This window comes from Neltuma alba, unplaced genomic scaffold (genome assembly GCF_004799145.2).
Source record: "Neltuma alba isolate B1F8T4 unplaced genomic scaffold, ASM479914v2 tig00012148_pilon, whole genome shotgun sequence".
NCBI lineage: Eukaryota > Viridiplantae > Streptophyta > Magnoliopsida > Fabales > Fabaceae > Neltuma > Neltuma alba.
In genome coordinates, this window is record NW_021636697.1 from 554,543 (window position 1) to 571,125 (window position 16,583).

General features: G+C 35.7%; 2 protein-coding genes across 5 annotated transcripts; one reads left to right on the forward strand and one right to left on the reverse strand.

The window, feature by feature from the left end:
* Nucleotides 1-6,176: 6,176 nt before the first annotated feature.
* On the forward strand, nucleotides 6,177-9,249 carry LOC114723681 (BEL1-like homeodomain protein 7; the record flags this gene model as incomplete). Its single annotated transcript, XM_028909907.1, has 4 exons — nucleotides 6,177-6,326; nucleotides 7,674-8,050; nucleotides 8,141-8,201; nucleotides 8,403-9,249. Coding segments are annotated over 4 exons (1,161 nt in total), but the record flags the coding sequence as incomplete, so codon positions are not given.
* Nucleotides 9,250-10,823: 1,574 nt separating this feature from the next.
* On the reverse strand, nucleotides 10,824-16,353 carry LOC114723665 (protein CHROMATIN REMODELING 35-like). 4 transcript variants are annotated; one of them, XM_028909887.1, is made up of 8 exons: nucleotides 16,166-16,316; nucleotides 15,963-16,028; nucleotides 15,081-15,310; nucleotides 14,781-14,954; nucleotides 13,793-14,008; nucleotides 13,312-13,464; nucleotides 11,203-12,944; nucleotides 10,824-11,118 (listed from the first exon to the last, which is right to left on the reverse strand). In XM_028909887.1, the coding sequence occupies exons 2-8, from the start codon at nucleotides 16,009-16,011 to the stop codon at nucleotides 11,112-11,114; spliced, it is 2,571 nt and encodes an 856-aa protein (XP_028765720.1). In that variant the 5' UTR covers nucleotides 16,012-16,028; nucleotides 16,166-16,316; the 3' UTR covers nucleotides 10,824-11,111. The 4 variants fall into 4 exon arrangements, with proteins under 4 accessions (XP_028765720.1, XP_028765719.1, XP_028765721.1 ...); XM_028909886.1 differs by having other exon boundaries at nucleotides 16,125-16,316; XM_028909888.1 differs by having other exon boundaries at nucleotides 14,784-14,954; nucleotides 15,963-16,353.
* Between the last annotated feature and the right edge of the window lie 230 nt (nucleotides 16,354-16,583).

A 16,583-nucleotide genomic window follows, 5' to 3' on the forward strand; every position in this document is an offset into this window, starting at 1 on the left:
CACCCGCCTGCTCGCAGAGAATGGCGGCCCGAAAATAAAAAGGTGTGGGAACTTCAAGCAGGCAAGAGTGCCCGGTTCGGGACTTCGGGTTGCCTGGTTGCTGCGATGGATTAATTTGTTTGTATTAAATATTTTACTTAACAATTGTGACGAAAAAATTGTTTTACTTAACTAAACTTATTAAAAAAATGCCTAAATTATTTAAAAAAATCGCTAAACTTTGAACAATGTTTAAATAACCCATTCATTAACGTGTAATCCCGTTAAGTTTATGCAAAATAAGCCCTTGCCAATTTAGTGAGGGCATTTGGGTAAAAAAATGTTAAAAGTATATTATACTGACTGAGATAAATTCTGTTTATATAAAAATTATTTTTAAATTTACGACTTGGTTTCGTTAAGTGCCCCTTAAATGTTATTACCTCCGGTCCTTAATATAAGACTCTATTGGACTTTTACTTTGATCCTAAATATAAAACCCCAATCCACTTTCTCTTTCATATTTATACATTTTTTTTCAAGGTAGTCCTTCTAATAATTGTAGTTCTAGCCAATATAGTTGATTAATAAGGATATTTTGGGAAAGACAATACCTATTTATTATAAATAACTAGTTTAACTTCTTTCTATAATCTCTTCAAATTAGTCAACTGGGTCTTATAATTAGGACCGGAGATAGTATATTACTGCTGTCATTTACCAACGAAATGAAACATATTTGCTGTTTTAAAACATTTTTAGCGCCATGGACAGCATTCCTCAATCCTCTTCTTCTCCCCTCTTCTTGATCACTGTGCTCGTATGAGAGGAACGCCGTTATCCCGTTCCCGCCACGATTTTCACCGGTATCAGTGCTACCGCTGTTTTGGACATGATCCGCAGTTCAGCGCCATATATAAATAAATCTTGTGTTAAGTTACACCAAAATTTTCTAAACTTTAGCTCGTATGCAAATGTCATCTTGATCTTTAAAACTTGATTTAGAGAACCCCGAAGTTTTTATTACATCCTTCACTTCACCCACTAGGCATGATATATATGTTATCAACCAATGCCCAGTTAAATTTTCTTTATTTGTTTATACCAAACATTTTATCATTTAAATAATATATATTTCCCAAAAAATTAAATTATATTTTATTGTTGAAGTAATATATTAGTTTATTTAGTACTATTTTTGTTATTAATGTAAGACCTAATTAACTATAAATATATTAAGGATGTTGGTATTAAGGATGTTTGTTAGATGATTAATGTGATATTTTTTTAAAACATCGTAATCATCTTTTTAATTTCTTTGTCTTTTTTAATTCCCTTTGCCCCTGTAATTGTTAAGAAAAATATGAATATTTTTGAAAAAAATAGATGAACATATTATAGTTCTTACATATAAACTAATATCAATTCACTACCATCATGTCTTATATTAAAAACTAGAGAAGTATGAAATTTAATTATTCTAACATATGACATGTTCTGGTAACATGTTTTGTTAACTAATGCATATTACTAATGTAATTTCTTATTTCATTGTTTTTTTACTCATCCAGTCCTAAATACAAGATCCTTATACACAGTATGGACTTATTTTTAGGACAAAGGAGTATTCAACTTGTTTCTGCTTTTTCTTTTTTATGGACTGCTATGGTATGTGGTAATGTAATTTTTAGATGATTATTTACCATTTTTCATTTTCTACGCACACTAAAGTGTAATTTAGTTGTTCTAATAAGAAGCTACTCGTATAAATTTTCATTGACCTTTTCTTTTGTACTTTTAAATGATATCAATTCACATCCCTGTTTGATTAATTCGTAATAAAAAATTATATACGCAACCCAGACGTTCACTGGAGTCTACATGGTTCTTAATAATATATATTGATACTGATTTAAGGGAGTGTTTGGATAAAAACAAAACACATGGTTTCAGAAGTGCTTTTATGGATTACGAAGTAAATATGTGGAGGAGGTTACCTCGTTTTGCGGAAAGTGCTTCTGAAATCACGGTTTTGGAACATCCAAAACAGAGCCGAAATTAACTTTGAAAAGAAGTTACTAGTTCTAAAAGGCATCTTCACCTTCGATTGATATCAAATAATATATATTTTTTTCAATTTAATCGTTTTCTTCCTTCAATTTTATTCAGAGAGACTTCTGGCAAAAAAATTTTTATTGAGAGAGACATGCATGCAAGTGATGCAACCGTATAGATTAATCATTAATGATATGGAATCGGAAGCTATAACAACGTCCCGCATGCAATTGTCTAATAATTAAAGAGACCTCATAATATGTATTAACAGAATTAGAACCTAGCATACAGTGAACTAGCTATTAGCAAAATAACAGGTGAAATATAAAACCTAAACATATTTTGTCTCTCAAATATTTAATATTTTCTTTAAAATATCTTTATTAATTGTAAAAGATTTTCATCAATAAATAGTTTTGATGCATGCAAGTGATGCAACCGTATAGATTAATGATATGGAATCGGAAGCTATAACAACGTCCCGCATGCAATTGTCTAATAATTAAAGAGACCTCATAATATGTATTAACAGAATTAGAACCTAGCATACAGTGAACTAGCTATTAGCAAATAACAGGTGAAATATAAAACCTAAACATATTTTGTCTCTCAAATATTTAATATTTTCTTTAAAATATCTTTATTAATTGTAAAAGATTTTCATCAATAAATAGTTTTGATATATATAATTAAATAAGATAACTCAGAGAAATCAGTCCATATTTACCACAATTAATTGGCTTAATTAATTTTTTTAATCTTCTTAAATTAGTTATCTAGTTTTTATAATAAAAATCAAAAAACAGTGTTTCAATGCTAGCTATAATATAATAAATACTGTTTACCTAAGCACATTAGATAATCCAAGAAAGCTTGGCTATAAAACATTTAATTTGTGTCGCACCTATTAGTGTTTTATTTATAGTTTAATTATCAAACACGTACAACAACGTTGCACGGCTAGTAGCTTAGCTGTATAAAATCAGCAGAATGAAATCATGAATATGCTTATAGGAATATATGACAGCTAAAAACCAAGCAAATAAAGACGCAGGAAAGCCCAGACTTGGAAGAGAATGCAAGAGAAGGAAATAAGGTTTGGAGGGAGTTAAAGTTATGAAAGCATTTAGGTCTGATGTACCAACTGGTTGTTAGGACAACCAAATACACTCTTACCGTCCCACAAACAAAGAACTAACAATTTAGCGAAACAATCTTCAATCATAACAAATTTAGCATCTTCTGAAATTATCAGGAGACTATTTCGATAAAAACTAAACTATAATTTTAAAAATAATTTTATAATATGTAAAATAAATATATACAAAATTTTGTCTAATATATAAAAATTTTGTCTTAACTTGTAAAAAATATTTTTAAAAAGTACTTTTATATGAATCCAAACACCCCTTCTATCTATCACACTTCGGGAGTGTTTGGATAGATACAAAACTATGATTTTAAAAATACTTTTAAAATATATAAAATAAATATATGAAGGAGTTTGTTTCAATTTATAGAAAAGTGATTTTTAAAAACACTTTTAGAGTTAGACAAACACCTTCTTTATTTGAAAAGAGTTTAAGTAAAAACATAATTATAATTTTAAAAACATTTTTACGGTTATAAATTAAATATATAAAAAAATTTATCTCAATTTATAAAACTTTTTAAAAGTGATTATTGAGCCATCTAAACAATCAGCGTCATAGCTTATCAGGTTTCAACCGCAAAACAAACTCTAGCTGAGAGGGAAAAAAGGTTTCTGTTTTATTATTATTTATAAAAAGTTTTTAAATTTTAAGTTTCGCGGAGAGTCAGAAACCAAAGCCATTGATAGCTCTCCCTACCTCCTTCATCAGCTATTTCTACGTCTACATCTACTGATCTCCCCATGTAAAAAGCTGTCGAGTTTTTCACCTTTTGCATTATTTGGGATTGCAAAGTACAGTTTTGACCCTCCACTGTCTGATTTCTTTCACGTTTTCTTCTGGTCTTTTGGTATTTTCATGGTAATAGCCCAGTCTGACGCAATCTCGACCTGCTCCAACAGTGATTTTGCACCAATCCCAGCGCCAGAAAAACAAAAAAATAAAGAAGAAAAAAATACCAGAGCTTCAAAACCTCGCAGCGTCCGCAATTTCTTTGTCATCCTTCTGCTTCCTCTTCGTCTTTATACAGTCTCTTGCTTTCTCTCTTCTCTCTTCTCTCTCTCTCTCTATATCTCTCCTCTTCTCTCACAGCCTTCTGTGAAAAGTCTTTTTTTTTCCTTTAACTTTGGTTCGTACACCTGGTGGTCGGAGCTGGCCTCTACGCCGGCCGGTGAGATAGACTTTCCCTTCGTGTTATCTTTCTGCGACGAATTTTTGTCCTTTGTGTTCCGTGAGCACAGTCCTGCATCACATGCGACACCGATGCGCGACATGTCCACTTTAAATTGCATTTAGTGACTCTTTTCTTCGTGTTGCAGTGTTGAGAGTAGTATCTGTATGCTTGTTCATCAGGTGACTAGAACTGTATAGATGATGCTTTTGGAAGATGGGTATGCAGGTTTGGTTGAGTCCACTTTTCTGAGTTAAAGGGCCACGTTAGGCTCTTAGCTTGAACATTCTTCCTCTTAAGGTCTGAAGAAAACTGGTGGTGTTTCTGGTTTCATGGTTTTTCTTCCTCAAACTGCATTTCTCTGTCTCTCTGGTCGAAGAGATAAAGAGCAAGTGTGAACTTTCTAGTTCTGAAACCTAAGTTTGTTGGGTACTTACATATCCTCTGCAACCTTGAGTGAGTTCTCTTGGAGCCTGCATTTTAGTACCATTTTGTTGGCTACATTGATAGTACTCAGTGTCTTTTCTTTTTGGCTCCCCCTTTTTTCCCTGGTAAATTAGCTATCAGCGGGAGGTTCTTCTGAGCAAATGTTTGATCGTTGATGGAAAAGTTTTTTTTTTTTTTTTAAATTCTTTCCTTGCAATTTCTTGTTCCCCTGGAGTATTACGTTGATATATTAGGATAAGAAATCCTTGAATTTAGTTTACGTTCATTCTGGTAAAAATAAGGAAACAATAATTCACTTTCATTTGGCGGAGAAGAAGTTTTGATTTTGACGTCATTAAGATGACCTTTCGATTATCTAATTGAATTTAGTTTAAGCAGAGCCGAGCCTAAAGTTCAGCCATGGGACAGGAGCTCTTCTAGATTCAGTTGTACTTATAGTTTTTGATTCTTTCCTTTGCTTCGTTCTGTTTTTTCTTCACGGATCGGCTGCTTGATTGGAAAGAAAGCAACCCCCCTTCCTTCCAATTAATATTTTGGTTTGCTTAGTAAGTTCATTTTTTGGAGCCTTGATTCTCACATCATTTCACATGTACGAATTTCATGGATTTTTGCCTTTACCTTGATTTTCACAGCATCTAAGTAACAAATTTCATTTATGGTGGCAACAAGTATGCGTACTTGGGGATTGATTTTGCTTCCTTTTCTTTTTTTCAGCTTATGTATAAAGCCAGGTAAACCTGAAATTAGAGATCTGCATTCTGCTAATGAAAGGAGTCAGTTTCAATGACTTATCCTCTCTCAGTGCTGGTGACATGAATTGCATAATGATCTAAAGCGGAATTAAGCTTCTTCTGTGTTGGTACCGCGCGTGACTTTGAATAACCATTAATTTTCAAAAACATTCTGTGCATGTCTGGATTAGCTTACAACTTTTACTTCCATAAAGCATCAAGCAGAGGGTTTTGACAATATGGCAACTTATTTGCCAAATTCATATTCTGAGACACCGATTACCCCTAGTAATGTAACGTTGTATATGAACAATGGTTCATATCCAGAAGCATTTCTGGCAATTCTCAGGAGCAAAATGGGTGCTTTGTGATCCCACCAACGAGTTTGTCACAATCAGCCCCAGAACAGCAAGAAATCTTGGCAAATCTTGGTGGGCAACAAACTGGGGCCTATGATTTCACTGCATGGAGACCGGGGAGAAATGAGATGCTAGTAACACACCCCATGGATGGACATAACTTGCAGAGCCAGGGATTATCTCTCAGTCTTGGGTCCCAAACACCACCAGGAATCCAAGTGTCCCCTTTCCATGATCAAAGTTCTAACCCAAGTTTTGATTCGTTTTTAGGTCAAAATCCATCAATGATGGGAGACTAGAAAATGAAAGGGCCCCTGCTAATAGAGAGCCTAACCCTCAAGATTTAGCCGGCAACACCTCTTGTGAGCTTTTACATGCTGAAAAACAAGATCTGCAGAACAAGTTAACAAAGCTACTGTCAATGCTGGATGAGGTATGACCTATATATTAAGTTGAGTTCTGCTCTTCTATAAGTCCAGTGTCATCACACAGTTGATCATAACTGTTCTTCTATACCTTTAGAAGAGCCCATAATCATCAATGTCACTATTAATATCAATATAAATATGAAATCTAAAGCAACATGCATTATTCGTAAGTTATGAACAATGTGATATATTTTTCAAATTCCAAACAGTACATGTGGGGTCCAGCAGTTGGCAAATTAAAGTTAGATATGTGTGTTCTGTCTTGGAACAGGGAACTACTGAGTGGTATTCCAACACTGTTAGTAGTTTAATAACCTTAAATTACAAGATAGGGCAACCCAAGAGTTGTTTTAAACTTTGAAGTCATCCTTTTAAACTTTGAAGTCATCCGCCTCATGGATCGGTGTTTTAAATTGCATGCTGACGGAACTTTTTAAGGAGGAAGCATAGTGTTTAGTTATTATCATAGTGTTTAGGAATCATAGAGTTGTGTCAAACTTTGAAGTCATCCCCCTCATGGAGCGGTGTTGGAAATTGCATGCTGACGGAACTTTTTAAGGAGGAATCATAGTTTTTAGTTTTTTTCCCAACAAGTACTGATGTCTCTCATAACCATAAACTCTCTAGTACTATTTCCAGTCCTTAATATAAGACCTTATTTGACTTTTATTTTGGTCCTAAATATAAGATCCCAATCCACTTTGTCTCTAATATTTATGTATTTTTTTTCAAGATAGTTCTTCTAACAATAGTAGTTCTAGCTAATATATTTGATTAGCAAGGATATTTTAGGAAAGACAATACTTATTTATTACAAATAACTAATTTAACTTCTTTTCTTAATCTCTTCAAATTAATTAACTAGCTCTTATAATTAGGACCGCAGGTAGTATATTGCTAAATAATGGGAATGAGATAAAGTTGGTAACACCTTTTACCAATAGGATTAGCATATACTCAACCCATGACTACGCTGACTTGAGTGCTACTTTATGTTTCAGACGCGAAGAAAGTTATATAAATGTTAAGTAATAGCAGCTGATGGAGGACTGCTACTATAAACAAGCACCTGACTGACACATATCTAATTAGACATTTGTCCAATAAATCATATATATTCATATTATAATTAATTCGGAACATTTCATCCTCCTATCTTACATTCCTTCATCCCATTCTTAATCACATGGCCCTGTGATCTAGTCCAGATGAATAGTCCATAGTATTCGTTAACGCATGCTAAATAATCTGTCTTTTCTCATAATTGCTGCATTGTGCTGGCTACCATATTATGGTGATCATGTTAAGGCCATTTTCTCGGAGTTCTAATGGCCTCCATGCAATTGCCACAGGTTCACAGCAGGTACAAACAATATTATCATCAGATGCAGATTGTGGTATCGTCATTTGATGTGATAGCAGGACGTGGGGCAGCTAAACCATACACGGCACTGGCTCTCCAAACCATTTCGCGTCATTTCCGGTGCTTGCATGATGCAATCACTGGCCAGATCAGTGCGACACAGAAGAGCCTTGGAGAGCAAGATTCTGCAGGAAATAATGAAGGAGTTGGAATATCAAGACTCCGGTATGTTGACCAACAAATCCGGCAACAGAGGGCTCTCCAGCAGCTTGGAGTGATGCATCATGCGTGGAGGCCACAAAGGGGACTACCAGAAGGCTCTGTTTCAATTCTTCGCGCCTGGCTTTTTGAACATTTCCTTCATCCGTATTCTTCTTTCTCTTGTTTGCTTCTTAGATATTGTTCCAAGGCTTTATGTGTTTAGTTATCTAATTGCCCTATTCTCTTGCTTCACAGCTATCCCAAAGATTCTGAAAAGGCAATGCTAGCAAGGCAGACAGGTTTGACTAGAAGTCAGGTAAAATTTAAAACCGTCTTCTTAGGAACTGGCTAAGATAATTACTTGTATTTTAATAGGGAACCCAAAAAAAAAAAAAAAAAAAAAAACAAAAAAGGGAAATGCTGAAGAACAAAATCGAACTCGAAGTTTTTGATTCATATATTTAGAGCGGCGTAACTCTCTGAGATAGATAAGGAAGATACCTTTTGCATGATATAGGTCTCAAATTGGTTTATAAATGCACGAGTTCGTCTCTGGAAACCTATGATTGAGGAGATGTACAAGGAAGAAATTGGAGATGCCGACTTGAACTCCAGTTCTTCAACTGAAGAGGCATCCAAGGTAGGCAAAAGCGATGTCAAGATCTCCGAAGATGGGTGCGATGATTTACAACAGAGCCAGCGTTCAATAGCCGACAAGAACAGCAATGTTGGACTTGGACAAACAAAAGACTTGGGATCTGACAAGCAGACCGAGGAGCATCAAAGGCTCAGCTTCGATGACTGTAGTGTCTTCCAAGATAACACAGATGTTCAGACTAATGAAGGCAATGCAGGGTTTGTGGCGGTTGCTCCGGCGTGCCAAATGTCCGAGTTGGGAAGGTTTCAGTCTGGGAACGGCGTGTCCCTGACATTAGGCTTGCAGCACTGTGAAGTTGGTGACTTTATGTCTGGTGAGAGTCGTCATAGCTTCGTTGTCATGAGGGAGGATGGTACCATTGGAGCTCAGACATCAGAACTTGATTACGTAGCTGCTGGAAACCAGCACCGAAGGTTCACTGCGTCCCGTTAATGGCATGATTTTATAGCATAAAGACAACCTGTTGCGATATTGTGACATGCAAGATGTATAATAAAGTATAGTATTGTGTCTGATTTGAGTACATCAGACACAATCCTTGTGGGATGAAAATGAGTGATTAGTGATGATCGCTGATGTGGGTCCTCCATCATGTTTGACAGTGATATAAGACGACCCTGTATAGGAAGCAATCCATCAAGGACAATGCAAGAACTGTTGTATTCTATCTCGAAATTTATTGGAAGGTTAGCTCTTTTTTTTTTTTTAACCATAGTTATGAAGGGGGTTGGAAAGAATGAAAGTGTAACAATAGGATTGATGAAGCTAGATCGTGTCAAGTACTCCTTGCTCGCACCTGTTGACTATTTTACTTGGATGAAAGAAAATAATTAAAATTAGTTCAGTGTCGAAAACTTATGTAACTTCCCGCGATATCCCTTGGCAAGTTGAAAAATGGAAAGTCGTATCTCCCGTGAGAAAGTAAAAAGCTAATTTCAGTCTTTATCATCTTGATAAGTATTTTAAGCTTATCAAATCTAGATCATCTCTATTTAATTTAAATAGTTTAGCTTTAAAATTTTTAATTATTTTTAAATAAAAAACTATTTTTTGAAAAAAAAAATGATAACTAAGAGGTTATCTCTATTTTAAATTTTATACACATTAAAATAATTATATTGAACAAATAAAAAAAAAAATCAAATCCAAACCATCTAAAAGAGATATGAATGATTTAGATACAATGAGTTCGGGATACTCATCAAAGTGATAACCATCAAAACTGGTTCGGAGAAAATGGTTAGAGTTGCTTTTTTGTTACTGAGTCACAAATGTAACGTTATATTTTATAAAAGATTATGTATTTAAGATCAACAGTCTTACGGATATAACAGTAATTAACTGGATAGATTAGTTGATTTCACCTTAGTGTTGGCATTAAATTTACAAAAACATTATGTGCGGAAATCTAGCTTTCTTATCGGATGATCATGTTATATTCTGGCCAATAAAAAGATTGGAGTGCGCTTAGAATTATAACGAGCTTCATTAACGTGAACTATAACATGCATCGCCATGATATCAAACACTGGTCATTTCTGGAAGGTTCTGTTATTGTTTTAAAATCATCATTTTGCCGCAGCATCTTCACCAAATCGAAGAATGTTGAACAATAGTAATATACATCCCCATGACCTGGACGAAGAGGCTGTCTCGAAGCAGAGCCAAACGCATGCTAATCTACTTCGGGTTTAATGTATACAGCTACTAAAGTGCATTAAATTAGCTTGATAATTGCATGCGTAAGAATGTGAAACATTTTACATATTAACAAATTAATTTCTCTTTCAGTATTAGACAACCAATTCATTTACTGAGATACTACCAATATTGCAATTATATGTGAACTCAGATAACTGAGTAAAAGATGTCGGTTATTCCTTACTCCTTTCTCTCTTATTTATAAACTTCAAATTTCACAAAAAACAAGGTCCATTTTATAAACTTTAATTTAAACATCTTAACATTTAATATATTTTTTTCAATGTCACCTTTTAGTTATTTTTCTTATTTATTATAAATACATTTAAAAATAAAAATATATTTTTCACCTATTTATTATTTTTTGAGTAATTTTAACTAATTACTAGTTATCTGTAAATTAGTTATTTCAAACTTATAATAAGAATCAGCTAACATGAACAGATCGAAGTATCCAACTCCTTTTCAGTGACTGAAGATGCGCTTTGGGATGAAGATCAGACAGAGGAGAACGCACCTGTACCTTGTTATCAGTTCCACACAATTGGGCCCCAATTTTTCTATTTTTCCCCATCGGAATTTTGTCTGAAGTTGTTTTAAAGGATCTTCGTCAGAAACTTAGTTTCAAGCCCTCGAGTTACGATGTAAATCACCGCGAGCAAGCCAATACAAGACTGATTCTTTTTTTTTTTTTGACAAAAAAACTGAGGACATCGAAAGAAGGACATGCCTAATGTTATGAACTACTGTGCATTTACAAACTAGTAGAATCAAGTTTACGGAGCCGATATCACATTGGACTGTACGTTAAACTGTGCAATCTCAAACGAACTTCAGTTACCCCGGTCCATCAAGCTCACCTGAGTGTCAAGGCCTACATGAAACACACAACAGAATATTAAAATGTTAAGAGAGAATTGCATGGTTGTCTTAAAAGGCAGGAGAGGCGACCACTGACCTTCTATGCAGAATTTTAATATCATCCCTTAGCAACGGACTTTGCAGAAAGAAATCATCACATTGTTCCACATTAACAGTCTCAACTTCAAAATCACGAAAGCCGCAGTATTCATTCCATTCAAACCACATTTTTGATATTAATTCCTTCTTGAAACAAGTATCATGGTCTTCTTGTTCAGGAGAATCGGCAGCTATCAACCGATATGCAAAGACTTTCTTTGTCTGACCTGGTCGGAATGCACGGCCAATTGCTTGGCGTGTCACTGATGGATTTAGATGAACATCTAAAATAATTATGCGCGATGCCCCAACCAGAGATATGCCTTCTCCACATGCCTTGATTGAGCCAAAGAAGACTTTAGCATCTGGTGAATTGTTAAACCGCTCCATGGACCATTCTCTTTGTTCAGAGCTTGATTCACCTGATATAACAAATATTTCTTTTCCTGGACTCCATCCCTTCCTTTTCACAGTTAACCTTTCTAAATATTTCAAAGGCAAGAGATATTGGCTGAAAACTAGAAGCTTCTCCCCACTTGATTCACAAAGGTTCAGCATTTTAAGAAAGAATTTTGACTTTACTCCATCTTCCACATCTATACTCTCTATTTTCTCATCCATCATCTGATCAGATACAGCAGAATTCTCAGCGCAATTTTCCGCCATAGGCTTTAATTTAGCGTGGAGATAAACAGCACTTCCTACAGAACTTATCTTAAACTTTCTGGATAAGTGCTTTAGTTTATGGACTTCATGCTTCTGTCGGGGAGTAAGATTGAGCACAACAGCAAAATCTACAAGGCCAGGAAGCTCATCAAGAAAATCTCCCTTGTAGTAATGAAGTACCTGGCTTGTCATCTCACGCAAATCTTGAATGACAGCCACTTTCCTTTTAAAATCAGGGTCCTTCTGCAAAGTGTTCTCCACCAAGTCACAGAAATCTTTCACGCCTGGTACATGCACTCTACTCTTAATGCGCCTGACAATAGGTCGAGATGTCTGTGAACGTAGAAAATTTGGTGGACGCACAATGTTTAAAATGTTAAACACCTCCTTGACATGATTTTGATATAGGGTTCCTGACAGCACAACTTTTCGAGGAGTTTGCACTTTCGTAAGGGATTGAACTATGTCAGTGTTGTCATTCCTTGGTGTGTGTCCCTCATCTAAAATTAGAATAGAAGGAGCCTCAAGCAATATCTTTTGGCAAGTTACTGATACGGGGCTAGTTCCAGTATCACAGACAATTGAAGAGAATTGTTTGTATCCTAGGAAAAGAATACTCTTCTGCTCCACCCACTGTTTTAAAACTTCCAGTTGCTGAGACCGACTGTCTGCCTTAGCAGAGTAAAAATCATAGAGTGGAATGTCCTCCACTTGCCATGTTTGGAACTCCTTTTTCCAAGTAGCCAATATTCCCTTAGGAAGAACCACAAGGGGATGAGCCTGAGGATACTTGCCCAGAAAACTTTGCATGAAACTAATTATCATGAATGTCTTCCCAGAACCAGGAGCATGGGCCAAGATGCAACCACCAGGATTGTCACCCGCAAGGTTACGGACAAGAAAATTAAATCCTTCAATTTGATGAGGTTTCATTTGCTTCATATGCCTAGGGTGAGCAGATATTTCAGTTATCACAAGACCATCTTCACCAAATTTAAGTCCTGATACCTCAGGCGCTGTTCTCTCTTTGGCATTCCATGAATCAGCCGCGTAAGTTCTTGTACTTTTTTTGACCTTTAACAAAATGAAAATATTAACAAGGGACTATGTTTTTGAACTGTCACAAGTGTCAACAAAAAGCAATCTTTATCTTAATCCAGCAAATTACTCATGAAAATAACTTATTCTGGTTATAAATCATTGTCCTAAAAACCATCGCAACAAGTAAAATCTCGTTTCAATTTAAAGGTTAGATGTTTCAAACCATACAAAAATAGAATTTTGAGCATGACAAAATAAATTATGGTTTTTCCTTTCCCTTCTTCTGTGGAAATTTGGGAAATTTATTTTGCTCAATTTGAATCACCTTTTTTTAGGGGAAATAAAGATCATACCCAGATATCTACCAACTTAAAGTATAATGCAGATATAAGGATCTAACCTTGTACTGGAATTCAAATATGGTTTCAATTCCTCTGTCGATAACTCCACAGACGCGACAAACATAACCAAGATCATCTTTTAAAACATAAGAGTGATCACAGTCACCCCCACCCTTTTCAGCTTCATCATGTGGAGAATCCATAGCATCATCCTAGTGAAAGCAGAATTAAAAGAAATTAGTGCCAGTGGAACTTACCATTGTATTTTTATAGGTGATTCACCTTGGTAGAGAAGGTAAGAGCATACTTACCATCTAAACAACTACGCAATTTTACATTATGTGAAAATCATAAAAGGAATTTATCAGGAAAAATGAGCTATAGAAAGCACAACATATGGGAGACTAGCAAGGGGAAAGGGGAACTAAATGTCAAGAATATTTAAGGAGTAATAACGATAAAATGCAATTACTTCAAATAAGGCAGCACATAAAGTAATCAAACACTGTCACATTTGCTTTTCTCAAAAAGTAATCATACTTTGGAACATTCTATTGCCATTGACATCTCCCTCCAAATATCATCTAGCTCATCGCCCTTTGTATCAGCCTGTGGATTGTCTTCCCCTTGAACACCAATAAAAGCACCTTTATCTTTTTCAATGTTGTCTTCACCAACAAGAGAAAGTTCAGGTTTTACACCTAGAATTCCAGCATGACACCCAATAGAAGGATGTGCATTGGGACCATGGTACACCTATTGATAATTGCAAATAAAGTATCAAAGGAAGTCAGATCAAAAGGATGCAAGACATGATAAGTTGCAACAAATACAACATCCACACGTGTCATAAAAAGGGCAAAACACACACACACACACACACACAATATCAGACAACAGGGAGCAAACAATTTTCACATGCAGTAATCCAAAGTATGGGTTTATCTGATAGTGAGTGTGTTTCCGTTCGAATCAAATTTTAAAGTTTAGAAAGAAAATTGGTGACAATCTACATAACTGTTCCATTTAAGGAGAAGTTTCAGACGAGTAACTTCTAAGTCGTCCCAATTAGCAGAAGTCACAGTACTAAAATAGAAGTAACATCACCATACTGACCCAGATCCTATGTCAGGAAAAGAAGGAACTCGAAATTTCTCATGATTTTTGCCACATGTCACAATTTTACTTGAGCATCATCACATGCTCATCAATAATTAGCTGTTACGCGTCAAAGCTTGTTACACAAGGTAATGAGCTCCAAAGCCCTAGACAATCCGCTCAACATGAGAATAAAGATAAACAACATGTAACACACCTCCCAGATATATATTTACAAGAATCAAACCCTCCCTTTCCAACACCCAGGAAAAAAAATAACAAATAACAGTCAAATAAGATATGCTTCAATCAAATTTATTCAGTTCTTATAGAAAGAAAATACTTTCAAAATACAAAGCTCAAATACACAAACATAAAATTATTTCATGCTTTCACCACTTTAGGGTTAACAGAACAGGTAAACACTTACAACCATGTCCTTTGTAGTCGGTGGGACAACAGGTTTTGGCAGTACAACTTCTTGAAATGGCAGAAAAGGTTTCTTATCTCTATCATCTTCCTCATCTGAATCAATAATTACAACAGTTGATGATGCTTTTGGAGCAGTCTTTGTCTTGAGATTATCCTCCAAATCTATGATTTTCTGACATGGAAAATCATTAACCATTAGTATAATGTATGGAGTATGCGTTAGCTAAAGTGTATTAGGCCTTAGCCGGTTAGCCCCAGTCCATGTTTGTAAGTCAGCGAATCTGATTAAAATTTTCACCTTTGCAGTGTCTTCATTGTGATTCATTCCCACTTTCACAAACTGTAGAAGCGCAGGATCTTTTGCAAATATAGGGCTCAATGTCTGCATCTTTTGAGCTATAAGGGACTCTATATCCTTTGTGACACTTCCAAATTTTCCGTGGTTCAGGCCATCAAGCAAGTCGGCAATTGCATATGGATTGCTATAGTCTACAACTTTTAATCTTTTGTGTTTCTCTAAATTAAATCCTGTTCTCAGAAAATAACGAGTACCAAAAGTTAAACAAAATCAACATCCGTTGATGCATTACAATTCACAAAGGAGACCTGAAGACCAGCTATAATATGGCAACAGCTATAATAAGGGGAGGAAAGACCTGAAGACATCTATCTTCAACGATACAACGAAAATTCCTCAAGGAACATGATACGAGCGAAAACAATGATAAATATACAAATGCAGCATCTGCTTTCCACTTCATAAAGCTCATCAATGAGATCAGTTTTACAAAAATGTTTGATCTTAGTATCAATTCAGTGCTTCAAGACCTCCGGCAACTCACTACGCCCAAAGTGGATTCCATGGAGCCTTTAGACACTCCGAATGAAGTCAAAACAATATTTTATTAGCTTCTATTCCATAGTGGGTTCGATTCTCTGATATGCAAAATATTTTTAGCGCACAACTGTATCAATGCATGCGCTCAGATAAACTAGAAAGAAAAGAGAGACAACGAAGAGCATAATCAATTAAAGAGGTGAAATGATCGCAAGCATTAGGACCATGCAAGAAAATGCGGCTGAAAACACAATATAAGATGCTCAGCAACTAGCGACCAACATTGTCCCGACAAATACGATTCACGTGAGAGGAGGTAAAGAGACAAGAGTCAGGGAATACCATTTGCAGGGCGTTTAGCCGGCAGCACACCAACTGCGGGTGACTCCATAAATGGGGACGGAAAAGCTGAAAATTACAATCAGGAATCAAATGAAAAATGCGTAAACGATGATATCAAAATAATGATGATGTAGGGAAAAGAACGAAGAGAATGAACTTCACTCCTCAGCCCGAGCTCAAGAATTTGGTACGCGAAACGTTACAGAAACAACTTCAGAAGGCGCAAAATTTCGAAACAAGAGTCAATTGAGGCGGGGTCTGACTGATCGTTGCCTCGGCGTGCTTTTTTTCTGGAGGAGCAACCCAGCCCAGCCAGCAACTCGCGTGGGCGCTTTAAAGTAAAAATACTCCTACACGCGCAGCGAGGCTACGCGCCGCTTCCTGCTTAGACTGTTTTGGGGTACGATCCTGTGAGTTCAGCGAAGGGGCAGAGAAAGCATTAAATTTTCTTGGTAAAACAAGTTGAGGGCTTAGATTGAAGCGCTAATCGGGAAATTATTGCTACGCAGAGAGCATGGTCCCATAGTTCTGATTTAGGGTTGGATAAATAGGTTATTTAGCCTATTTATTTTTTACTTTAAGTTGCGTTGTTGTACTATCTCATATCCTAAATAAAAAAAC

What these genes read in the sequence shown, in the direction of transcription:
- LOC114723665 (XM_028909885.1), bottom strand. Translation starts at nt 16,011, where the DNA reads ATGGAGTCACCCGCAGTTGGTGTGCTGCCGGCTAAACGCCCTGCAAAT. An exon ending in GGCTAAACGCCCTGCAAATG is followed by an intron (nt 15,311 to 15,962) that starts GTATTCCCTGAC and finishes TTCTGAGAACAG; the next exon opens with GATTTAATTTAGAGAAACAC. An exon ending in CGACTACAAAGGACATGGTT is followed by an intron (nt 14,009 to 14,780) that starts GTAAGTGTTTAC and finishes AATTATCAATAG; the next exon opens with GTGTACCATGGTCCCAATGC.